Source organism: Rousettus aegyptiacus, unplaced genomic scaffold (assembly GCF_014176215.1).
Source record: "Rousettus aegyptiacus isolate mRouAeg1 unplaced genomic scaffold, mRouAeg1.p scaffold_m13_p_16, whole genome shotgun sequence".
In the NCBI taxonomy this organism is placed as follows: domain Eukaryota; kingdom Metazoa; phylum Chordata; class Mammalia; order Chiroptera; family Pteropodidae; genus Rousettus; species Rousettus aegyptiacus.
Genome location: NW_023416291.1, coordinates 54,288,104 through 54,312,547, shown reverse-complemented (window position 1 = coordinate 54,312,547; position 24,444 = coordinate 54,288,104). Strand labels below are relative to the sequence as shown.

At 63.0% G+C, this 24,444-nt stretch overlaps 2 protein-coding genes and 1 pseudogene across 5 annotated transcripts; 1 reads left to right on the top strand and 2 right to left on the bottom strand.

Annotated features, from left to right (window-relative positions):
• Positions 1–222: 222 nt before the first annotated feature.
• Positions 223–13,969, bottom strand: STK11 (serine/threonine kinase 11). Of its 4 annotated transcripts, none has more exons than XM_016126649.2 (10): positions 12,920–13,969; positions 7,346–7,429; positions 6,616–6,705; positions 5,894–6,026; positions 5,672–5,808; positions 4,933–5,060; positions 3,755–3,812; positions 3,478–3,671; positions 1,371–1,588; positions 223–737 (listed from the first exon to the last, which is right to left on the bottom strand). In XM_016126649.2, the coding sequence occupies exons 1-9, from the start codon at positions 13,207–13,209 to the stop codon at positions 1,386–1,388; spliced, it is 1,317 nt and encodes a 438-aa protein (XP_015982135.1). In that variant the 5' UTR covers positions 13,210–13,969; the 3' UTR covers positions 223–737; positions 1,371–1,385. The 4 variants fall into 4 exon arrangements, 2 of the variants coding, with proteins under 2 accessions (XP_015982135.1, XP_036090119.1); XM_036234226.1 differs by lacking the exon at positions 12,920–13,969 and adding an exon at positions 9,063–12,893; XR_001594625.2 differs by lacking the exon at positions 223–737 and adding an exon at positions 2,955–3,245 and having other exon boundaries at positions 1,452–1,588.
• A 5,334-nt stretch (positions 13,970–19,303) lies between these two features.
• Positions 19,304–19,419, top strand: LOC118612723 (annotated as a pseudogene).
• A 2,007-nt stretch (positions 19,420–21,426) lies between these two features.
• On the bottom strand, positions 21,427–23,097 carry RPS15 (ribosomal protein S15). The gene is made up of 4 exons (XM_016126629.2): positions 23,030–23,097; positions 22,550–22,635; positions 21,662–21,896; positions 21,427–21,578 (listed from the first exon to the last, which is right to left on the bottom strand). The coding sequence occupies exons 1-4, from the start codon at positions 23,030–23,032 to the stop codon at positions 21,465–21,467; spliced, it is 438 nt and encodes a 145-aa protein (XP_015982115.1). The 5' UTR covers positions 23,033–23,097; the 3' UTR covers positions 21,427–21,464.
• Positions 23,098–24,444: the final 1,347 nt, after the last annotated feature.

The window sequence follows — 24,444 nt, the reverse complement described above, 5'->3', positions numbered from 1 at the left end:
GCTCAGGAGGAGTGAGGTCACCACTAGGACACAGTGCCACCAAGGCCAAAGGCAGACCCCCTCATGGAGGCTCAGGTGCCCCCATGGATCTCTAGCAAGACTCACAGACTGCAGCCAGCCCTTGCACTTTGGGGGCTACCTAGGGTCCCGGCTGAGGCTCAGATGCCCTGACAGCACAGTCCTGCCCCCCGACAGCTCCCAAACAGCCCTCACAACCACAGCTCAAATCCACCTGTTTTATTTTTTCTTAAAAAAAAAAAAAAAAGGAAAGGACCCAACCAAACAACAAAAACAAGGCAGCTGCCCGGCTCCCATGGGCGCTGGGCATGCATCTGGGTGGGCAGGCCCGTCCACCCCCCCGGGCGGCTGTGGTTTGTCGAACACGTCACTAGGTGTGGGAGGCGCTAACCGAGGCGAAGTACAGAGAAGGCGGGTGAGCCAGCAGTCCCAACGGAAAGTGCAGGCCGGCCTCGCGCTCCTCCCCCGGCCGGGGCGGAGGGGCTCAGCGCAGGATTGCGAAGTCAACGGGAGGTTGTGTCCACTGCCCACAGTGCGGGGTGGGGGGGCCGGACCCCAGTCCCTGCTGTCCGTCAGCCAAAGCCCTCCAGAAATCCCTGGCGGCCGAGGGCGTGGCGGTGCGGAGGCGTGGCCGCAGCCCTCCTGGGCCCGCTGTCGGCCGGAAGACTGAGGAGGACCTGGGCCTGGACACCGAGCTGCGGCGCTTGGAGACGGGGCTCCTGGAGACAGGGTGCAGAACGGGACACAAGGGGTCAGTTCTGGGCAGGCGAACACACCCTGCATCCCGGGAGGCGAGCCCCGCCCCAGGGCCCCCTAAGAGGACCAGGTCCCCTGCGGCTGTCACATCTGAGAGCTGCGCTGCATGAGTCACGCACTGCCCAGGGGATGACGCGCAGCCCTAGAGGGGCTGGGGCCCGGCAGGGAAGCAGAAGATGGGGGTATCCAGAACTCTGGGGCCTGATCCCCACTTCTCGGACTGGGGCAGCCGGGGGCAGGAAGGGGAAGCAGGGAGGGGGATGAGCAGCAATCAGGGTGACAGTGTCAGCCGGACCCTGGCCCCTCGCAGCCCCCACCCACCTGGCCACCTCCAAGCCCAGCACCCCACCCTGGGAGCGGCCTGGGGCTGGGGCAGGGTGAGTCCCCGAGACCTCCCTCTGCACACAGGTCCACCCTGCCCCAAGTACCCAGTGGCCTGCAGGAAGTGATCTCTGCCTTCCACCTGGACCCTGGAGTCGAGATCTCCGACCCACAGGCTTCTGAAGGGCAGGACCGGCTGCGGTCAGCAGTGGCCACGAGGGTGACCCGGCTGAGCCGGGGAAATGCCTGTGGTGCGCCCCCCCGCCATGGCCCACCTGCAGAGGCCACCCTCACTGCTGCTTGCAGGCCGACAGCCTGCGGATCTTGCTGCTGGTGGAGCAGGCCTTGCGGGCGGGGTTGGAGGCGCCGCTGGCCCGGCGCTCCGCCCTCGATCTGGCGCTCAGCGGGGCCGGCTCGGTGCCGTTCACGCACACAGCCTTGGGCAGGCCCCGGCTCTGTCCGTTCTGGCCAGTCTCCTCGTCGGGAACCTGTCCTAGAAGGGGAGGGCAAGTGTGGGCTGATGAGGGCCCGGGACCAACACCTCCCGAGCCAGCCCACTCCCCAGGCATGACCCCACCTGCCCCGCCCAGGTCCGGCCTGTAGGGCCCTAACCCAGGGCGAGGGAGAGCTGCCTAAGGTGGCCAGCAGCTGGGAGCCAGGCCCTCTCACCTGTCCTGAGACACACTCTGCAGGGCCCTGCGGGACCTGGGAGGCCTGGGCTCAGGCAAGGCGAGTGAAACAGCCCGCCAGCTGCCTGCCCTGGGCACGGGATGAAGCAATCGGTGCCGGGGGCCTGCTGAGTCCCCCCACTCCCCTCCCTGGCATCCGGGAGGCTGAGGCCTGGGGCTGCTTGCCCCCGCCGAGGTGCGGGGAGAGGAGTCTGGAGGGAGGGGCCGCGTCTTCCGCTCCCGCCGAGGACCCACGCAGCTCAGCCAGCGCTCGCCAGAAGCGCCTGCTGCAGATCGGCGTAGAAGCTGCCTCAGCCCCCTGGAGCCCCCCATCTTCTCGCCAGCACAAGGCTCCCTCTCGGCCAGGGACATCCAGGGCCTGACAAGGCAGCTTCCAGAACTGCCACAGCTGTCCCATGCACCCAGATCAGGTTCGTCCCTGCGCACGGGCCGCCTGGAGCCCGGCACCCAGCAGCACCACGTCTGTGGCCGAGGAGCGGCCGGCAGGTCCCAGACACGCGCCGCTCGCTCTCTGGGCCGGTCCCAACAGCCACGGACCCAGCCACACCTGGCATAAGGCCTAAGGGTGTCTAGCGAGGCCGCAGTCGGGCAGCTGAGAGCCCCCAAGAGTGACCCCATGGCTGAGACCAGAGTGGAGGCGGCATCGGCCCCAGCACGAGCAGGCCGGACAGAAACGGCCGCACGCTGCGGAGCGGGACAGTCCCGGGCTGGGGCCCCCACCCAGGAAAGACCCCTGGGTGTCACACAGGCCCGAGAGGTGCTTGGGGGCCAGCTCTGCGGGCCTCGCACTCAGGCTCACTGGGACAACAGGCTGCCCACTGACCAGAGTGCTCTAGGCGCCTGTCACCGCTCCGAGCCCCAGTGCCCTGTTCTGTGGGAGGGGAATGAAGGCTCCAGGGGGCCTTGGACCTGAGACTGCAGTGCAGCCCAGGACCCGGGGCGGGGGCACCACACACACTCCGCCTCCCGGGGCCCTGCGGCCGGTTACGATGGGCACACAAACCCAGGACATGTGGGCCCTACCCCAGCCTTGCTGGGGACACGGCTCCCAGGGCCCGTCCCCCCACAGGCCGGCGCCACACAGCGGCCGTCCCACAGCAGGCCTGCCCCTTGCCACCCCCGGCCGGGGCGCAGACACAAGCACCAGCCGGACACACACGTCGGGCAAACCTTTATGGTGGGCCTGGGGCGGCCCCAGAGCAGAACAGACCAGCTGCTGCGGACGAACATGCCAGCAGCGGGGGCGGCCGCCTCCCTGACTCCCGGGAAGGGCGGCCCGGCCCGCGGGCGCATGCGGCTTGGCCTCTAGGCCTGCAGGTGGGCGCTACGCTAAGGCCTGGGGCGGGCCCTCCAGCCTGGGCGCCCTGCCGGCCTCCGCGTCCTCTGCAGACAGGCCTGTGCGCTGGCTGTGCCGGGCGCCTCGCTCCTCTCTAAGCCCTGCCTCAGATGCCTCCTCGCCACCTGGGGAAGCAAGGCCAGGCGTCAGGGCGGGCGGCAGCGGCCCAGGGCCTCCCCCTCGCTCACCGCCAGGCGGGATGCGGTCCTCGGCCCGAGGAACCGGCGCGGAGCTGGGAGGCCTCCGCCCTCCGGGTCCCCGCCTGCTCCTGCCGGCGTGGCTGGACCTGCCCCGAGGGCTCAGGGACGCTGAGGACGGTGAGGCCAGGCGGCAAGCCGCTGCAGCCGCCAGACTCACCGGGCACCGTGAAGTCCTGAGTGTAGATGACGTCGTCCTCGATGTCGAAGAGGTCCTCGTCCCCGTCCTCGGCGCAGCCGTGCAGGTCCTCCAGGTAGGGCACCACCGTCATGCCGCGCCACCGGTCCTTGCAGTCGGCGCTCGGCGGGATGGGCACCAGGTCCTCGGCCGGCGGGTGCTTCTTCCGGAACCAGCTGTGGAAGCCACACATCAGCACGGCCTGCGGGCACCCAGCTCCGCACGCCAGCCCCGCCCCGCTGGGCCCGGGGGCACGCACCTGTGCTGCCTGATCTGCTGTATGGAGAACCTCTTGGCCGGCTCGTACTCCAGCATCCCTGGCGGGGAGACCACCGGCGGTGAGCCCCGGCCCGGCCCTGCGGCCTGCTGTCCAGCAGAGCTGGGCAGAGCTGGGTCCGCAGCCACGTGGATGCGGCTCTCGGCGCCCGACGCAACGCCTTGTGGGCAGTGTGGCTGGAAAGATGCGGGTGGGCGGGGACCACTTTCCACAAGACCACAGCCAGCCAGGAGGACGCAGCCCCGTCCCCAAGGCACCGGCCCCGCCTGCCTGCCACACACTCAAGAACAAGGAAGCCCGGGCCACCCCCTGCTGGCCCAAGGAGTGAGGCTGGTGACGACTGTGGCCCAGGACGGCGGTGAGGGTGCCACGCCCGGTGCACGTACTCGCGGCCAGTCCCACGGAAACACCCACTCGGAAGGGGCGGGACCTGCCCACAGACCACCCAACCCACACGGCAAGGCCACATTCAGGCCACAAGAGAGCCCCGAGCCCACGGCCTCTGCTGGCCCCTCCCTGTGGGAGAACGGAGTCGGGTGGCAGTGGGTCAGCCGAGCTCTGCGTGGCGCCCGCGAGCGGGGCCCTTCTCAGAGGAACGCGGCGAAGCCGGGAGGAAGGCCAGAGCGGAAGGTCCCAGCGGTGTGGGGTGGGGCTCACGCTGGTGGCCTCGCTGCTTGGGGAGCTGGGGGGCCTGCTCGCTTCGGCCTCCTCTGTCCTGGTGCCCGCCTCTCACCCCTGGGGCAGCTGCCAGCAGCACGCCCTCCCCGCGCCAGGGCTTCCGAGACGCCGGAGCCATGGGACCCGCAGGGGCACGCCCTGTCCTGCCAACAGACAGACCCTCCCGGCCGAGCGCCGGGCCGGGGCCAGGCACACACCCCGAGGGCAGTGCAGGGGAACGCGGACCAGGGGCCCCGGGTCGCCCTACCGGCCTCTGGGGACATCGCCTGCGCGGGGCCACGTCAGGCATCGCTGAGCGCACAGGCAGTGACGGTCGGCTTCCACTGGACATGGGCTTCCCGTGAGGAGACCGCCAGCCCACTGGTGCCCACTGGGAAGGGGAGCCCCTGACGCCTGTCGCTGGGGCACGGAGGAGCCTACCTACCCCACCCCAGCACGGGGCGGGGCCGGCTGGGGCGCCCGCCCGCACCCCCGGGCCTCACCTCTCAGCAGGTCGGACAGCGGGGGCCCGCAGCCGCCCGGGATGGTGTAGTCCCCCTTCCCGATGTTCTCGAACAGCTTGTAGATGTTGTCGCCCTCGAACGGGTACAGGCCTGTCGTGATGTTGTAGCTGGGCCCCCAGCGGGAGGACAGAGGCCGGTCAGGTGGGGCTTGTCCCGTGGCCCTGGCCCCGAAGCAGGCCGGCCCAGGGGCCACACCGCCCCCACCTGCAGGCCCTCCCTTTGGGGCACAGGAACGTTCTGGAATAAAGGGTGGTGGCTGCACCCCCGGAAACGCTGGCAAGTGCTGGACTGGACGCTTCAGGGAGGTGGGGCAGGCGTCGTGCGCAGTCCCTCCTAGTGGGGCACAAAGCCACGCTGGCGGCAGTGCGGGTGCGGGGAGGATGGAAGGTTCTGGACCCAGGAGCTATGGCCGCCAAGCCTGCGCCGTGGATTCGGAAGCCCAGTCACGGGGCCCACACGACAGCCAGGCGGGGTGGCGTGTGCGACTGGCCGCCTGACAAGCCTCTGCGTAAAGCATCGGGCCAGGACGTGCCCGTGGGACGCGTGTGGTCAGCTGTGGCCCCGGGAGGATGAAGACAGCCCACGCCCCGGAGCGGGAGCCGTCCCCACAGGCTGCTGGCTCTGGCTCCGAACCCCCGCAGGAGGGACCACCTCCAGAAACTCAGAGCCTGAGGCGGGTGGGCAAGGGGGGGGCCCCGGGGTTGGGAGGGGGACTTACAGCGTGACCCCGGCCGACCAGATGTCCACCTTGAAGCCGGAGAAGGTGTCCAGGCCATTGGCGATCTCGGGCGGCTGGAAGGCGGGGGAGCCCTGGCTCGTCCGGCAGGTGTCGTCCTCCGCGAACGGGTGCAGGGCCTGTGACAGAGCCAGGGGGGCCAGGGGGCCTCAGGCAGGGGCCCTCAGGGAGCCCCCCGCCCCCGTGCCCTGGGGCGAGCCCCACCTCGGCCACGCCCAGGTCGGAGATCTTGAGCGTGCCGCTGGTGGTGAGCAGCAGGTTGCCCGGCTTGATGTCCTTGTGCACGATGCCCTGGCCGTGCAGGTACTCCAGGCCATCCACCAGCTGGCGGAAGTACCTGCGGGGCACAGCGGTGCCTGCAGTCAAGCAGCAGGGCCGGCCCTGGGGCCTCTGGGGCGGGGCAAACCAAACGGACAGGACAGGTAGTTGCGGTCACCCCCACCCAGGCCGCCTGGCCCCTCAGTTGCCTCTCCCAACCAGGCAGCCCTTCCTCACACCCCGCCATCAGCTCGAGAGTCACGCAACCCCGCCCCCCTGCACCGGCCTGAGGATGGCCACGCAGCCGCCCTGCGGCCGTTCCTGGGGCCGGGGGCCCAGGCTGACCGCCCACCTCTCCTGCGCTCACGCCACAGGCCAGCTGCTTCCACAGCACCGGGGAAGAGGGACAAACACCCCGGGGGCCGCACGAGGCGCTGCCAAGGGCTTCTGAAAAAGCAGGCGGTCCCACAGCCTGGGAGCGGGCACGCCGGGGTAGGGGGGTCACACGGAGAGGGGGTGCCAGGCAGAGGTGTTGCAAAACAAGCCCCCCTTCTCTGAAGTTTAAAGCCCGTGTGAGCCTCCAGCCGCTGATTACGAGGAAAAGCCGCTGGACGCAGACTGAGCCTCCGAAGCCCACGGTCCATGGACAGCCCGGCGGCCGCGCTCACCCGTGAGCCTGGCACACAGGGAACCGCTTCTCGGGCACGCTGTCCAGCATCTCCTGCATGCCGCACACGCAGTACTCCATGACCATATACGTGCGGCGCTAAGGAAAGCACAGCCCGGCCAAGGCCCACCCCAGGCAGCGCCTGCCCGTGGGGAGCGCACAGGTGCTCATGGGGACAGCTGGCGGGAGGCCCCGGAAGGTGCTGGCAGTGGGAGACGGGGACCGCGGGGCCAGGAGAGCCGAAGCGGCCGCGTCTCTAGGGCCAGGGGGAGGAGGACCGCAGGGCTGGGCCCGGCAGCCCAGGGTCAGGCCGAAGCCCCGCCCCTGGCTGTGTGTCCACCGGGGACAGCCCCGAGACAGGCACGGAGCGCTGCCTTGCCGGGAACCCTGCCACAGCACCAGCGGGTCAGTGCTGGGCCTCTCAGTGGGACCTGGGCCCCATGCGCCGCCTCTGGGCGCCGGAGCCAGCCAGGGCCACATGCTCTGGAGGAGCTGTCCCCTCAAGAAGGGCCAAGACCAAGGACATTCCCGGGTTCCCCTAGAATGATGAAGCTCCCACCCCCACAGCCCGGGCAGGGGCCGTCACTGAGACTGAGGCCGGAGAGCATCCCCCCTGCAGACACGGCACCCGCGGCTGGCCGTGTGCCACAGGGAGAGGAGGGGAGAGTCGCCCCCGGCCGGCTCGGGAATGAGGGGACCACGGAGCGCAGGGCCCCCGCCGCCAAGGATATATCTTCTGCTTCTCCTCATTGCACAGCACGTCCACCAGCTGGATGACGTTCTTGTGCCGCAGCCTCCGCAGGAGCTGGATCTCCCTGCAGAGGGGAGCAGGCGTCAGCCAGGGCCTGGGCGCGTGCGGCCCGCCCTCGGGCCCCCGAGCACCCACGGGCCCTGCCGCTGCTGTGCCTCGTGCTGGTCTGAGCGGGGGCCTAACAGGGACACGTGAATCCACTGCAAACACACAGCCTGCTCTGCAGGAGGCGCGGCCACACGGGACAGCAGCGCGAGGGCCTCTGTGCGGCACGTCGGGCTTGCAGGGCCGTCCCGGTCGCCAAGGGCTCCCTTCCTCTCCTGGCGCCCTGCGGCCCTCGCTGCCCCGGGAACAGGTGTGGGGAAAAGGCAGCCACACCAGCCCCGTCAGAGATGACACCACCGTGCCCCACCCACCCGGCACCAACCACACTGCCGGCCTGCGGCCAGGGCCAGGCCCAGCGCTGCCTGCTCTGCTCGTGGCCTTCCAAGCACTCTGAGCGGGAGAGAGGCCCACAGCCGGGGCAGCTGGTCGGCGGCGCCTTGGAGGCTGAACAGCCACCAACTGACCCAGCAATTCCGCTCCAGCTGCGTGCCCAGGCGGGCTGCACGCACACAGCAGAGCGCCCCACGTGGGAAGCAGCCACGTGTCCGCCGCGGGGGGCAGGCCCGCGGCCACGGCGGCAGTGGCTCCACGCGGTACACACTTCCCAGGACCACGCAGCTGCATAGGCTCTGTGTCCCCAATTCCAGAGACAGCCGAGGCCCAGAACCATCCCACGGGCTGTGTCCCCCTCTGCCCACTGTCACCAAATTCTGACGCAAAGCAGAAGATGATGCACTGTCCCCTGCAGCAAGACAGCTGAGCACCCCTGCTGACGTCAGTAAAGCGTGTTCTTAAAAAGAAGAACAACAGTCCACAGGCTTCGTGTGCCGCCCAGAGGGATGGGGGTGGGCAGTCCCCATCCAGTCCCCGGATCAGAGCACTCTGTGCGCATGTGCGAGCCCCGGCGCTTACACCGGGGAAAGAGGGACATGCCGTCGACCTCGCGGAGACCCCGCAGTGGTGGGAACCACGTGCCCTGGCGGCGGGACTGTGTGTGCAACCGGTGACAGTGACCGGCAGGGTCACTGGAGACTTGGAATCAGCGCGGCCCGAGGCGTGAGTTAACCCAGAGGCAGGGGCGCGGAGGGGCCTCCGCTACCATCTCCACGCTGCCGACGGCTCCTGGGAGTCGCCCCTCTGACCAGGAAGGGAGAGCGTTTGATGAGAAACGGAAAGCCGAGCGGCTGGCAGGAAGCGCGGGGGGCAGCGGGCCTTCCGGGCGGGAGAGGCGGCGGCGGCGGCTGCTGGTTCTAGGGACCTGCCCGCGGGCAGTGCCCCGGCCAAGGTCTGTCGGTGACTCAGCGACTAACCAGAGGGAGACCGCAGAGCCTGGCCATGAAGCTGGTCACACACGCGGAGGCGTAGAAAGTGGCCGCCTCCCCGGCCAGCCAGGGGAGACGGGGTCCCCAGGGCCGGGAACCACCCACTCTGCCCCCTCCACCCAGGGGCAGGCCTGGGCTGATGGCAGCTCTGGCGGAGGGACACTCAGCAAGACGTCCCCATCCCCGCCGCTGCGGCCGCCCTGCTGACGCCTCGAAACACAGGGCACGGGGCCCTCGAGGCCGGAGGGGACTAAAATCAGGGGAACTCACGTAAGCACAAGCCAACACAGAGCCCTGCCCGCGAGCGTCCACACCGACCGAGGCGGACGCGGCCCGTGCGTCCATCCTCGGTCCACCGCGCCGCCCACAGGGGGCAGCGTCACTCGGCCATGAAGAGCAGAGGACGGAGCCCGCACACAGGACGCTCGGGAGGAATGCTGGACGCACGGGCCCTGCGGCGAGTGACCCCGCCTGCGTGACACGTCCACGACAGGAAGTGGGCGAGTGGTTGTCGAAGGCGGGAGGGGGTGGGGTGGCTGGAGATGAGGGTTCCTTTGGGGTGATGGAATGTTCTGGAACAAGGTAAGCGTAACTATTTCACGATCCATGAAAGTACCAAATGCCACCAAATTGGATGCTGACGGTGAATTTTATGCCATTTAAATAATATCTCAGTAAAGCCATTAAAAAAATAAACTAGGATTCAGCCGCAGGGCGGACGTGGGCTAAAGGGCAGCCCCAGCTGTGACATCGAGCACACGGCACGGGGCCACCGCCTGCACACGGCCACACTCGCTCCACGTCAGGGAGTGTCGCCCCCCCGCCTGCCGGGGGGGCCAGCACCTGCGTCAGCTGCCAGGACCCGAGGGGGGTGAGCCGTGCCCTGCTGCTGCTGCCCGTGGCAGCTGGCCCGTCTGGCATCCCAACACTGGGACCTGGTGGCGGCCAGTCCGAGCCTCTGGTTCTCCACGTGCTGAACCCCAGCCATTCGCCACCCAGACCCAAGCACCCGCCAATCAGCAAGGAGGTCCCAGCCTTTGCCAGGCCCAGCCCGGAAACTAGTGTCCTCTCACAGAGCCACCACCCCTCTGCCAAGGACCCGGCCACACAGGAAGCGGAGCAGCCGAGGGGAAGGGACGGCCCGAGTGGCCGAGCACATCGCTCTGCGTGGCTTCCCAGGCACGGACGGCGGGCAGGAAACCAGGAAACCGGTCTAACCGGGAAGGGGTGGCGGGGAGACACAGCTGCCGCCAGCGCCGGTGCACGGGCTGGGGGGCCGGCGGTCTGGACAGACAACGTCAGGCGCACGCACACGCCCTCTGACCCAGAAACTCCGCTTCCGGCGCCGTGCCCTCCAGATGCCCTTGGGCCTGTCATCCGAGTGGCACACAGCAACTCGCAGATGCAGCAGACGCGTCCACAGCACAAGGCGGGTCAGACCCACCATGGGACAAAAAGACAGGTCCGCTCAGGCTGCGGGACAGGCAGCCCCAGGACTTCGCAAAGCCCTGAGTGGGAGCAAAACTCTTTCACATTTCTAAACAGTCGATGAAAAAACAAAAAACCCCAAACCACAAAGACCTCCGTGTGGTGACCCCGGAGGGCTCTGCACACCGAGTTTGGGCTGTGGTGTCTGAGCAGCTGTCCTGCGGCCCAAGCACAGCCTACAGGGCTGGAGCCATTCAGCCTCTGCACCCCGAAGCAAGCCCACCTGGGGGGGAGCCCCGCTGCTCCCCACACGAGGGAGTGGGGCAAGCCCACCAGACGCCCGTCACAGCCTGGATGTGTGCGTCCCCACTGCTCATCCGAAAAAGATACAGACACGACTTATTTTTTAAAGGGACTTTTAGGGCCCTCCCGGAGGCCGACTGCAGCTTGCATGGGGGGTGGGGGCGCCGTCAGGGTGGCTGGCAGCGCTGCGCCAGGGAGCCAACGCTGCTCCCCCTCAGTGCCAGGGACTTCTGTAGGTGGCACAATGGTCCCAACCTTGGTTGCGAACCGGGTGGACAGACCGTTCAGGGCCCGCCCTGCGCCCCGAGGGGCCCCGGGACAGGGGGCCCCCTGCGCACAGGTCCAGACGTGAGCTGGAGCTGGAATGGGGCGCGGGCACAGTGCCCTGCTGCTGCCAGCCACTGGCCTCCCTCGCCTCAGTCTCCCTCCAGTTCTTCCCATGGACACTGAGGGACCCAGCTTCATGTGGCCCTGACATCACACACCGTGCGTCTCTACAGGCTCCTGGGACCTCTGCTGATCCTTCGGGAGACCGGGAGCCGGACGCCAGTGCTCTGTGGCCCTCTAGCTGGGTCTGGCCATTTGTGTCTCCAGTGGAGCATGAAAAAGCTCTCAGTGATGAAATGCCCTCCAACCTGACCTTGGCGTGTGCAAACTGCGCCTCAAGAATGGGTGCCTTCCTTACAAGCACAGTACATGCTAGCAAAGCGGGCTCTCGCCCGCCCGACACCACTCCGTCATGGCAGGCTCTGGGACCTCCGGGACCCGCTGCTTTGCTGCCGCCCATCAGCGCTCTGGTACAAACCAGGCCTCGAGGCCCCCAGGTTGGCCAGCGGGGTGGGCTTGGCTCACTAGCTGCACAGACCGACCACTGCTGGAACCCAGACCCTTGGGTGGGACTCTGGGGCCACCTTGGGGGCTGCTCCTGAAAGGCTGGGGCCTGGCGTGCACGGCGGCATGGTGTCACGGGACCAGCACCAGAGCTGACGGACCGGCGCCCACTCTCAGCCAAGTGAGAGAGTGGATGGAGCCTGTTCCGGGAGCTGGGGGTGAGGCCTGGGAGGAGCCGGGGACAGGGTCAATTTCTGGGGGCAGCACCCCCGGGGCAGGAGCACGCTGTCCCCACCGAGCGCCACAGCAACCCCACGCGCTCCTGGCTCATGTGGACACCTGACTTAGTCAAGCGGGGCTTTCTAACTTGAAAGTGAGGCTCACTTGGCCCTCAGGAGGACAGCGGCTTCTCAGGGCCCCACCTCACAGGGGGAGAGACGGGCCCAGAGCGCTGACGCACTGGCCCTCGGGCACCGGCCGGCCGCAGGAGTGCTGTAAGAAGGCCTCACTGTGCCACCGGCCCCGCCCACTGCCTTGCCCACCACGAGGCCCACCTGCTGGAGCCCAGGCAGTTGGGCCCCAGTTCTCCACTCTGCCCCCCACTTCACCTCCCGGGAGGTCCCAGAGCAAGTGCAAATGGCTCAGCTCGCCCTCCAGCGGGGAAGAGGGAGGGGAAGGCAGAGCCAGTGAACAGCTCCCAGGATGGGCTTGGCAGGCGCTCAGCTGTCCAAGGTCACAATCAGTCCTGCGCCTGGCTCCTTAGATAAAGCCCTCCTGGGAATCTAGAGGCTGGGAGGAGTGCGGGTGTGGGCAGGGCGAGGCCCCACACCGGGCAGCAAAAGGAGGGGCGCCCCCATCCTGAGACCGGTGAGAGGAAGGCGGCAGGGCGCCCACCGCACAGACCCTAGCCCCTCTGAGGCGCACGGGAGCTGCCGGCACAGGAAGAAGTTTGTGTAGGAACTTCGCCAGGACACAAGCAGCTCCTCTCTGGGAGCCGCCAGGCCTGCAGTCAGGGGTGTGCAGGTCACACCCCAGGCCGCTGGAACGGCAGAGTCAGCCGAGTCCCACCCCCTGCGTCCTCATAAGCCGGTGCAAACAACTGCTTTTGGCAACCGCAGAGCTCCCCCACAACAGCACACACAAATCGTGTTTCGCCTGGCGCTGGTACCGGCCGCGGGCTGGGCGGAAGACCTGCCGGCCGCCAGGGTCATATCCGGGCAGAAACTCGGGGCCAAACAAGCACCGACTGGCTCCACGGGACACCTAAGTTCTTTGGTCAGCTGGGAGGGCGAGGGGGGAGCAGGCGCACCCCTGTGGAGGAGGGCTTTGACACTGGTGCCCGAGAACCCAAAAGCACCAACACCCAGCACCAAAGAGCTAGCTCACTTCCTTCCCTAAAGTACTTAAACAGGTCCCAGCCACACACTCCCCAGCGAGGAGCACACAGGAGCCAGCTGATCAACTCCGGTTCAGAAAAAAAGGAGAAAAGAAGGGAGGGAGAGAGAGAAGAAGACAGGGAGGAAGGGAGGACGCCACTGGCACCCCCCGCCCCAGCCCACACTTACTTCTTCACGTTGGCCTCCCCATTGGGGATCCTCCGCAACTTCTTCTTCTTGAGGATTTTTACCGCTCTCCGGCACAGCGTCTCCGAGTCCAGCACCTCCTTCACTTTCCCGTAGGACCCCTCCCCCAGCAGGTCCCCCATGAGGTACTTGCCAATGAGCTTGGCCCGCTTGCGGCGGGGCTGATAGATGACCTCGGTGGAGTCGATTCGGTGGATGAACGTGTCCATGCCCACCGACATCAGCTCGCCCTCTGTAAACATGCCCAGCTGCTGCGGGTCCGCCACATCCATCCTGGACCAGAGGCCACCGACTCCGGCCGCCGGCGGTCCCTTATCCCCTTTATGAATTCCCCGGTGAGCGGTTCTTCTTGTCTCCCCCAAATTCCCTTCTCCAAAAGAAAGTCAACGAAAACGGAAGGAAAGAAAAAAAAAAAAAAAGAAGAGGAAAATCCTTTTTTTTTTTTTAAAAGAAGCGATTGTACTAAACGTGAGTTCAAGAAGCGTGCCTGATCCGGGGCCCGCGTACCCGACGGTGCGCAGCGTCACAAGTTTGGGCGCCACCCGGCCTGGCAGCTCCCGGTCGGGCCGGCGCGTCCACGGGGGCCCTGGAGAGGCCGATGGGGCTGCGAACTGCTAGGTCATCCTCCAGGGACCTTAGACCCTCGGACAAACACGGACGCGGCAAAGCCAAGTCTTCTCCGGGCCGTCCATTCCCGGCCGATCACGGTGCGCGCCCGGAGTACCGCGACGGCCAGTCGTTCCCGGGTCTCCCAAAGCAGGGCAGACGAGCTTCGCAGGGAGCCGGGGCGTCTGCCGGCGGCCCCGCCGTCCTGGGCGTCCCGAGAACCGGCAGGTGCCTTTCCGGCTCAGTCTGCTGCCGCCGGCCCCGGGCGCGCGTCGCGCGGTAGGGAGGCCGCCCGGGGCCCTCCCGCCGCAGGGAGCAACTTCCGTCGAAGCCGGTCTCCGAGGAGCCCCCAAACCGGCCTGGGATGCCCGAGCGACCGCGCGGGCCCGTTGGGCGCCCCCCGCCCCAAACGGCAGCCGGCGCTCGCTTTCCGTCCCGAACGCCGTCGGCTGCGGCCCTCGGGGCGCGGGGAGCCCGCGGAGCTTTGGACGGCCGAAGCGGCGCAGGCCACAGGCCCCGGGCCGGGGGTTCCCGATGCCAACGGAGCCCTGGCGGCGCGACCCCCGCCGCGGCCGCCGCGCGCGTGGAGCAGGCGGGGCGGTGCGAGGGCCCAGCCCATGCAAGGCGGCCGCGGAGCTGCCCGGCGCCGCCGCCGCTGCCGCCGCCGCCCGCGCCCCGGCCTCACTCGCGGGCGTCCCGAGCCGCCTCCCCCTTCCGCGCCCGACACGCCGCCGCCATCTTGTTTACCTCCCGCCCCCGCCCTGCGCCGCCGCGCCGCCGCACGCACGCCGCGGGCCCGCCCCTCGCGGCGCCGACGTGCCCGGCCTTTGGCCGAGCCCACGGGCCCGGCCCCGCCCCCTCCCGCACCGCCGCCGTCGATTGGCCCGTTTGGAATCTACCCCCCCCCCCGGCTGGCACCCGAGCGGATTGGTTGCGCTCGGCCCCACCCCGGGGGCAGGTACGGCTTTGTTCATTGGCCTGCGGAGAAGCCCGTCAAAGGGAGGGGCGGGAAGCGGGCGTTGGGAGGTGAGGCTGTGGCATTGACCTCAGAGGGGTTTGGGACTGGGGTCGGCGGCCGTGAACATCGACGGCTTTCTCCAAAGGGCCGTGGAGTGGTAGGTGCGGTCCTTGATATGGGTTTAGCCTTCGTGGGCCAGGACAACGGCTCGGAGACCCATCAGGGTGCCTGCCAGGCCCGCTCCCTTGGTACCCCTCCTTGAGGTGAGCTCAAGGGTCAAAAAGTAGCCCAGGGTGGCCAATTTATTGCAGAAAGCCTCGATTAAGCATCTCCCGGGCCGGAGCGGGAGAGGTGCGCGCTTGACGGTTTCTTTCCTAAGGAACGGGGGTGGGGGGGGACAGTCCCAGCAAGGTGTTTTAGCTGAAAGACAAAAAGTTGACCAACTGCAGCTTGATGAAGTTGAAAATACCTCCTTTGTAACAGGCTCTTTCTGCCTTTTACCGCTAGAGTATTTTGCTAGTACAAACTGTTTTGTGTGAAGCTCTTGATTCACAGTAGCCGAAAAGCGAAAACTAGAAGCTGACAAATCATATTTGGGTTCCAGGTTGGGGATTCTGAGCCTATGACCTGTAACTCTCTAAAACTGTGCGAAATTGAGTGTGCCCATGTGCATAGTGCTGGAGACAACCCTTGAGTCTCATCGGATTCAGAAAAGAATGAGGCGATTGGTGTGGCGTTGGGAAGAGTAGGCGGCACCAGCCGCACCAGCGAGCCTTAACCAGAACACGTGGATCAGCGCAAAATTCCTTTAGAGAGGTAAATCACAGAGATCAGGGCAGAAAACAAGGAAGTAAAGTAGAAAAACAGAAAAATCAATGAAACCAAAAATTGTTTTTTTGAGATCCAAAAATGTCTGCAAAACTGTAGGTAAACTGGCCAAGAAAAAAAGACCACTGATACTAGGAATGAAAGAAAGGATGTCAGTCGCCACAGACCGTGCAGATATAAAGGAGCTAAAATACTAGGGACTACTGTATGCCCATAAATTCAACATCCTACTTGGAATGGACCAACACCTTGAAAGACACTCAAAACGAAAGCTCACTCAATAATAGATCGTCTGCATAGTCTTACATCTATCAAATCTGTGGTGAAAAATCTTCCAACAGAGACAATCCTCCACAAAAGGTTTTTCTGCCAACAGGGGAGATAGTCTTTCGTGGAAACTGAGAGTGGGCTCCCCAGAGCCCGAGAAGCTGACATACGGTGAGAAGTTCCCGCCCCTGGTCCCTGATTGGTCCATTTCTATGCAACTGAGAACTCCCAAATTCTCACATTTTGATTGGTCCAAATAGCACCACCAGGATATAACTGTGCAGCTCTGGTTGGACAGGTAAAGTCTGATTCCTTCCTATTGGTTGAATTTTGATCCTAGGAGCTCACTTATAAAGGGGCTTCCTTAGGCTGGCAGCCCTGTCTGTAGCTTTTCCCTGGTGTGCACTTTGGGTGAGAGGCTCCTGTGGACAGCGGCTGCTGGCTCTATGAACTTGGACCCAGTAAACCACCAGGAGTCTTTCTTGGCTGGTATTCTTCTCTGGGTCAATGCAATTAAGACTCGGATGGTTTCATTGGTGAATTTCCACCAAATGTTTCAGAAAGAAATAACACCAGTTCTAAACAATCTCTCCCAGAAAACAGAAGAGGAGGGAATGCCGCCCAACTCAAATCCTTTTGGTAACTTCTCATTTTTGGATTGCTGGCTTATGCCCAAACTTCTTGGCATCTGGGGACCCTGCTCTCCTTCCTTTACAGTGCCACAGTTCCTCTGCTGATATGCAGAACATACAGAAGGGACTTGAGAAACGTCAGGTAGCCATCGCAGAAAGTCCTTGAAGGTGAGATCTGCCCAGAGGCCACCTCCTCCAAGAAGCCCTCCTGGTCATTCCCTGGAACTTAGTCCCTTTCCAGTTTGATTTTCTTCTTAACTGCTGACACTATTAGAAATTATCTCATTTATATATTTCTCTACCCATTTTTATTCTGTCCCTGGCACTAGCCTGAGAGCTCACTGGGGCTGGGTTTGTCTTGGTCACTGCTGTTCCCTGTGCAATGAGAGTTGTGCCACCCAGCATAGCAGCCACTGCCACATGTCTATTCAGCTCTTGTAATGTGGCTGCCTGGATTAAGACGTGCTGTGAGTGTTAACTACACACTGCGTTTCAAAGGCTTATCATGAAAAAAATATATACCAACATATTAATAACTACAATGAGAAAACACAATAACTTACATGATTGCATGTTGAAATGACATGATTTTGGATATATTCGACTGAAAGAAGTATGTGATTAAAAATTAACCACTTCATACCCAGAAGGATGGCTCTAATTAAAAAATGGACAATAACAAATCTTGATAAGGATGTGGTGAAAGAAGAACCTGAGTAGAAAACATGCAGCCGTGAGGGAAAAGTCACATGGCTGCAGTGCTCCCGTGCGGCCCGGCAACGTCCGCACGAAGACTTGTCTCCAGATGCTCACAGCAGCAGGGGTCAGGGAGCCAGACGAACCCATGCGTGCACTAGCACACACACCGTGCCCACCCCCAGGGGCACCACTGGGCCCTGAAGAGGGGGCAGACGCTAACACTCGCTACGTGGACAGACCTCGCACACAGCGCGCAGCCGCAGGCAGACAGCGGGTCTGTGGCGGCAGGGCTGGTCTTCAGGGTGGTGGGCTGTCCCAAAGCCCTCCCTCCTGTGCCCTCACAGGCAAGCAGACCGAGAATGGCGGAGGGGAAGCTACCTGCCCACAGCCCTGGTGACGGGGGACCTCGTGCCCAAGTGCCAGCCTGGAAGTCCCCAGGAGTCCTGTAAGGGTTCCAGCACCATCTGCTCAGGGTGATGCGGGCCTGGGGGCGCCCACCTGTCCTATCTAGCATTCATAGCAAGCAGGCCGGACCAGCACAAAATATTTTGGGGGCCCTTCCCATCATCACAGGGCCTGAGACCCCTGCGGAGGCTGCTCCAAGTCTCTCTAGGGACCCCTTCACTGGCCCCAAGCTTCCCCACAGAGGCCCTGTTAGGGGGTCCTGGTCCCACTCCGTCTCTGCAAGGGGGGATTAGCAGTGCCACATGCCATCGCTTGCGAGGCCACAGTAATGGCTGCGCCACTGCTAAAGGAACCACCAGAGGCAAAAACCGAGCAGCCGGCAAAGACGCTCTGGGCGGCCTGACCTCTGGGAAGGCAACTCAGGACAAAGGGGACTCGCCACAGGAGCGGGCGGCAGTGACGTTCACGACAGCTCTGGGAAAGAATCCTTCCCTGCATTCTCTCATCTTCACCTACCTGCAGATTTGTTAAGTTCCAAGGTCACAGGTGGGGCCCTGGGCCACAAGTGGCTGCTTCACATAAATGGAGGAGCCACGCATAGATGCTCATGTCCAGCTGACCCCAGACACTCCATTTCCTTGCTAACCCTTTACTTGCTTCAGCTCCAGTGCCAAGACCGCCTTTAGCCTTCCCTGCTGAGGACAGGGAAAGCCAACAGTCCTCCTGGCCTCGCCTGGCCTGCTGCCCCGTGTGGATCTCTTCCCACTTGGGGTGACTTCCTGGCCCCAGCACCAGCTCAGGCCTGGCCCCACAGAGTGCAGCCCCCAAAACAAGGTCCACCCCTCGGAGACCCAGCCCTGGTTGCAGGATAGGATGCAGCCAGGAAACTGGGGGGTCCGTGCGGACATGTGACCGCCAGGGAGCAAGCAGGGAAGGAGGCCCGGGCTCCCGAGGTGCACGCACGTGCACACAGGCTGAGTGATCCTTGAGACCCCGGGATTTCGAACCCACATACGGTCCCTCAGGGCAGTGACACCTGGATTGTCAACATTGTATGTTGCACCTTGTCAGAGATACAGTGGTGATGCTGACTCCCAGTCACCAACCCTTCACTCTCGGCTGGGTCCCGCATCTCCCACGTGGGGTCCAGCTCACTCTGTGGGGTCCTGAGCAGCACCCGTGGCCCCCCCACTCGCCGCCAGGAGCACCCCCAGTCGTGACAGCCACAGATGTCCCCAGACATCTCCCAGTGGCCCGAGGGAAATGTCACCCATAAGTGATACCTCTGGTTTAAATGTACATGAAAGTATGAAGAAAATGACATTTGGAATTTTGCTTCAGGACACTCCTGGACGTCATGCGTTTGGGAGCAATTGTCCCCATGCAGCCAGTGGGGTTTTAAAGCATCCCTGAGTTGAATGGTAACGCCCAGGAGATGAGTACACCCAGGTCCCCAGAACCTACGACCGTGGCTTCGCCAGAAACCAGGGGCCTTGCAGTTGTCACGGGAAGGTTCTTGAGATCGTGATTTCTCGGGTGGGCCATGACCCAACGCCAGTGTTCTTGTAAGACACAGAGCCACGTGGACGCAGAGGCAGACACTGGGGCGACTTGGCCACGTGTCCAGAGACACTGGCACCCAGGGAAGCCGAGAGAGGCAGGGAGGAAGGACCTTCCCCGGCAGCCAGCCCAGCAGGATCTGGATCGTGAGTCCGGCCTCCGGAGCGTGAGAGGATCGACCGTTGTTTTAAGCCATGCAATGTGGCCGCTCGTCACTGCTGCCCAGGGAGCCAACGCGAAGTTACTGAGAACAACTTACGACGTGAAGATGCATTCTTACAAAAACGTCTCTGTAATCACTACCATGATCAAGAAATAAAGTATTGGACCTGGTTCCAGTGTAGCAGTGAGCACGTCTGCTTTACATGCAGAAGGTCCTGGGTTCCTGTCCCAGTGGAGCCACAGTCCACAGTCTACGACTATACCACACTGAACAAGCCCGACATCTGATCTCGGAAGCTAAGCAGGGCTGGGCCTAGTTAGTATTTGGATGGGAGACCACCTAGGAAGACCAGGTGCTGTAGGCATAAATAATGAAATATATACATATATATATTTTTAAAAAGGCGAAGTTTGGTGCCTATAGCTTGTGCTCCATGTGCTACGCAGCATAGCTCCCTTGAGCTCTGTGCTCCTTGCTAAGAGCACCCAGGGCCCCTCATTGTGCACCCACAACAGCCCAGCTCTGAAGTCAGCTTTTTACCTGCTCACCAGCTGAGGGACATGGTTGCTTTTGGCGACTGATCTGTGCTGCGCTGCACACGTGTGCGGGCTGGCGTGTGGAGTTTTCGCTTGCATAACGCCCGCGAGCGGAATGGCTGGGTCGCACGGCCGCCCTATTTAACGTTCTGAGAAACTGCCACACGGCCCTCCGCAGTGGCAGCGCGGCGCCCAGCAGCGCCTGGTCCAGCTCGAGGTCCTCGCCAGGAGCCGGCTCGCTCCACTTCTCCGCGATGTGAACGGGCGGCCGTTTTAAACGCGGCACAAGCTCGCACACGTGCACGCGGAGTGACGGATCCTCCAACGTGCTCAAACGCAGTAAAGCGTGAACCACAGGACCCGGAACTAGAATTCAGTTTTTATCACAAAACCCCTTCAACTCTTCTCCACATCTGAAATGTTCACCAATGAACGCTAGGAAAACAGCATTCGGGGAGGAACAGAGGTGAAGCAAGACTGGCCAGGAGTGACATCACGGTTGAGGCAGGTGCGGGGTTCTGCTGCTTCCTCCTGCGTTAGAAACTCTGTGACATAAAGGAGGCCCACCACACTTCGCAACTATGAAGACAGCTACTATCAGAAAGCAATGAAAAAAAAACCCCACCACAACAGACGAGAAGTATTGGCGAGGACGTAGGTCTGGAAGCTCGCACCTGGCTGGTAGGGCAGCCGCCGCGGAAAACGCTACAGGTTTCTCAAAGAATTAAACAGAATTCTCATTCCATCCAGCAATCCTCTTCCAGGAACACAATCTACAAGAATCAGGAGCAGGACCTGGAAGAGAACTCCATCCGCGCATGCCCAAGTGGCATGATTCATAGCAGCCAGAAAGTGTCCCCTGTGGTGACTCCAACCTTCCACTGCTCAGGCTGAACCGTGGGTGTGACCCCGACTCTCCCGCACACTCAGGGACTCTTGGAGCCTCCCAGCTGCCTGGACAGTCACCACCTGGCTGGCTGAGGCATCCACAATCTCCCCTGCTCCCCTGCTGGGTCTGCACATCTGGCCCTCGCAAAGAAACGGATGGAATTAAGATGCTTCAGGAAGGAGGATTCTGAAGGACCCTTCTGCAGCACATCCTACAGGAGTGGCAATGTAACCCCACTCAAGCGACACCCTAATGCGTCCTGGCTAAAGCTCAAGCTAAGGCCAGGGGCTCCCGGGTCATCGGCTTTTGGTTGCTAAGACCATGTCTGCAAAGAGGAACACATGCAGGCAAGCGTGGTGAGGGTCAAGAGCACTCAGGGAGGCTGGGCAGGTGTGCACGGCGGGGGGGGGGGGGGTGAAAGGGGATGAGAATTAGGCCATGCCAAGGTTCCTACTGTTCATACACTCCAACTGTAGAAATCCACCAAGACCAGACAGCACAGGGGTCTGCGGGGCTGGGAGTGGCCACCATCAGCCAAGCACTGGCCGCCACGAAGGGCAGGACAGAGGCAAAACACTGAGCGGCGGAACCTGCCAGTCTGAGGTTAGAGGGTCAGAGAAAGAGACACACAGGCAGCACAGAACCCTGGCCAACCCCCTGACTTGTCACAAGGCCCTAGGTACTCGAGAGGTCCCAACTCCCCACTCCCCCTGCTAACAGCCAAGAGCGAGTGCATGACTGTCACTCTACCTACAGCAGAAAACTCAGGGACAGTCACGACTCAGCAGTGAGACACACCACACAATTCAAACCCGACCCGAGCGAGCATCCAGGTACGGCGAACCAGGCCTAGCCCCTTCTGGGGGGGCGGAGGGTGGGGTGGGAGGGTTGTTAAGACTCCCCCCCGCCCCGCAGAGCCCCAGACACTTGGAAGGAGGCGGCAGACTTGGACTAGAGGTGCTGGTCCTTTATTGGCCAAGCAGACTACTTGAGGGGAATGAAGCGGGAGGAGTGGGTGGCTCCGATGCCAGGCCGGCCATGCTTCACCGGCTTGTAGGTGATGGAGAACTCGCCCAGGTAGTGACCGATCATCTCGGGCTGTGGAGGTGAAGAACGCGCTGGTGTCAGGGGACTAAGGGTGGACAGGCCCCCGCCCGCCCAGGCAGCGGGGCTCCACGCACCTTGATCTCCACCTGGTTGAAGGTCTTGCCATTGTAGACGCCCACCATGCTGCCCACCATCTCGGGCAGGATGATCATGTCCCGCAGGTGCGTCTTCACCACCTCGGGCTTCTCCATGGGCGGCGCCTCCTTCTTGGCCTTGCGCAGACGCTTCAGCAGCGAGTGCTGCTTCCTCCGCAGGCCCCGGTTCAGCCGCCGCCGCTGCCGGGCGCTGTACAGCTGCATCAGCTGCTCACTGGGGACAGGCGGGAAAATGAGGGTGGTCCCGGCCCTGGTGGAGTGCCACCGCGCACCTGCATAGTTCCCGAGGTCATGCCAAATATTCAAGATGAACCCCGCGAATGCAACAACCCCCATATCGCCATCTAGAGATGCAAACACGACGTGGGAGGACAGGAGGCTCAGGTGAGCCGTGGCCGCCTGCTAAAGCCCCCAGAAGCCCCAGCCAACGGCAGCCTGCTGTGTGCCTCGGAAGGCGGGGCCTCCACGCCAGGGCCCACGCACACCAACCGGAGCTCCCCGCATCTGGGGGCCCGACCGCACCTGCCTGCCCCCTGGAGGAGCAGAGTTTTAAGAAGCACAAAATCAGACCCCCAGCGCCCCGCTTAGAAGCTTCAAGCTCCGGCCAAATCTTAGACTCAAGATCAGCAAACTCCTGCTCTCACGCCTAACCGCTGCCCGCTGCTCGGCACTGTTAAGACTCGCGAGCTGCACACATTTACGTTTCCAAACATAGAGGTGTCGACAGAACACGTGCCAATTACGTCAGTCAAACCTAAGCGTCTCCAAATTACGTTTTGCCGCCACGCATTCCCACCACCCGTCGACACTCGGTGTACGGCCGCAGGGCCCCTTCCCGCGGCCACCCCTCGCCGGGTTCCCTCTTACTAGGACATGTCCAGTAGTTGGTCCAGGTCCACGCCGCGGTAGGTGAACTTGCGGAAGGTCCGCTTCTTCTTCTGCTCCACTTCCGCCTAAGCAGGCCCGGGACAGGATGAGAGGGAGCCCAAGACCCGCTTCCCGCGGTCGCGGCGGGGTCACCGGGACCCAGGCTCCCATCGAAAACTGCGCTGCACCCGCCTGGGTACGGAAGCACGCAGGGACACAGCAGCTCGCGTACGCCCCAAGGCGGCACTAGCGGATCTGGGTTACGGGGGCTCGGCTGGGACACGCGAGCCGGTCCGGGCTTTCCCCGCCCAGGGCGTCCCGCCCCGCAACATGCCCGCCCCGCGCCCACATATGTGGCGGTCCCGGAAGCGTGCTGAAGGCTCCCGCAACCGTGCAGCCTAACTCCGGCCTCTGCGGCACGGCCAGAGCTCGGATGGCGGCGGATCGGTGCACACAGACGCGCCGAGGCACAGCACTCACCATCTTGTCGGGACTCCGGAAAGGACCGCCCGCTGTGCGCCTGCGCGGTTACCGCGAGCTCGCCGACGTGCCCCGCCCCTCGGCCGTGCGTGCGTGGGCGCTTCCGCTCGGCCCGCGGAGGACGCGCGCCCCCTGCCGTCCGGAGGCCAGAGCGCAGACTCGGAAGACAAAAGCGGTAGGAAGGGAGGCTGCGCTTTTGTTAGGGGCTTAGCCCGTCTGCAGGTTGGGGCGGGCCCGCTGGGGTTTGGGGCCCCTTCCTCAGAGTCACCGCCTGTTGAGCCTCATATTCGTGCTCTGTAATCTCCATGAATGGAAGCCGCCTAACAAGTGTTTATGGAACACACCTACTGCTCGCAGGAGATACCGTCAGGTAGGGTTCGGGTCCAGGCCTCCATGGCTAGAGTTGGCGTTCCAGACTGGGAGGCAGACAGTAAGGGACAAGGTCACACAGATATCAGAGTCAAGAGTTAAAGCCAAGAGAGGTGGGACACTGGCTTCTAATGCATGGTCAGAAAAGGCGTCCCTGATAAGAACCTGCCAGCCTTTCTTTAATAGACAAATAGAGGCAATAACAGTAATAGCAAGAAAGGAACAAGGGACCAGACCTAAATTGGAGTCCTGTTCCCATCTGTATACACTGGGGCTGAGTTAGTGTCCATCTGAAGGTGACTCGGGTACAGAAGTATATGATCCGACCCAGCAGTCCCACTTCTGGAAGTGAACCCCAAAAAACTGAGAGCAGCGATGACCATCTTTAGCACACGCTTGTCCACAACAGCAGGATTCATAATAACCAAGAGGTGGAGCAACCCTAGTGTCCATGGACGGGTGATGGACAACACAATGAGGTCCATCCACACAGGGGAATATCATTCAGCCTTGAAAAGGATGCATGTCCTGACACCTGCTCAACAGGGGTTGAACTGTGAACTTGTTATGCTCAGTGATACAAGCCAGACACATAAGGACACATCCTGTGTGACTCTACTCCCCAGAGGTCCCCAGAGCAGTCAGATTCAGAGGCAGAGTGTGGATGGTGGAGCCAGGGACTAGGGGAGGGGAGTGAGTGTGTAATGGGGACAGAGTGTCAGTTTGGGACGATGAGAAAGTCCTGGAGGTGGACAGTGGGGACAGCCGCACGACACGTGAATGTGCTTAAGGCCACTGAGCTGGGCACTTAACAGTGGTTAAAAACGGCAAACAACCAAACGGATATATAAACTCTCAGGGCTCTCAGATTTTCTAAGAAAATCACTCAAAAAATAAAGTGAAAAAAAAAATCATTAAAGGGACTAAAACGCTACACTAGAATATACTGATTTAATGCAGAAGGAGGGATTAACGGGGCATGAAGAACAAAAAAGACACATGAGACACGGTGAAATGACAGAGAACAACACAAGTGTGTCAGTAAC

What these genes read in the sequence shown, in the direction of transcription:
- STK11 (XM_036234226.1), bottom strand. Translation starts at nt 9,400, where the DNA reads ATGGATCGTGAAATAGTTACGCTTACCTTGTTCCAGAACATTCCATCA. An exon ending in GCTGTCCGACCTGCTGAGAG is followed by an intron (nt 3,813 to 4,932) that starts GTGAGGCCCGGG and finishes TCTCCCCGCCAG; the next exon opens with GGATGCTGGAGTACGAGCCG. An exon ending in TCAGGACTTCACGGTGCCCG is followed by an intron (nt 1,589 to 3,477) that starts GTGAGTCTGGCG and finishes CTCCCCTTCTAG; the next exon opens with GACAGGTTCCCGACGAGGAG.
- RPS15 (XM_016126629.2), bottom strand. An exon ending in CAACTACTGGACATGTCCTA is followed by an intron (nt 21,897 to 22,549) that starts GTAAGAGGGAAC and finishes GCCTGTCCCCAG; the next exon opens with TGAGCAGCTGATGCAGCTGT. An exon ending in TCAACCAGGTGGAGATCAAG is followed by an intron (nt 21,579 to 21,661) that starts GTGCGTGGAGCC and finishes TCACCTCCACAG; the next exon opens with CCCGAGATGATCGGTCACTA.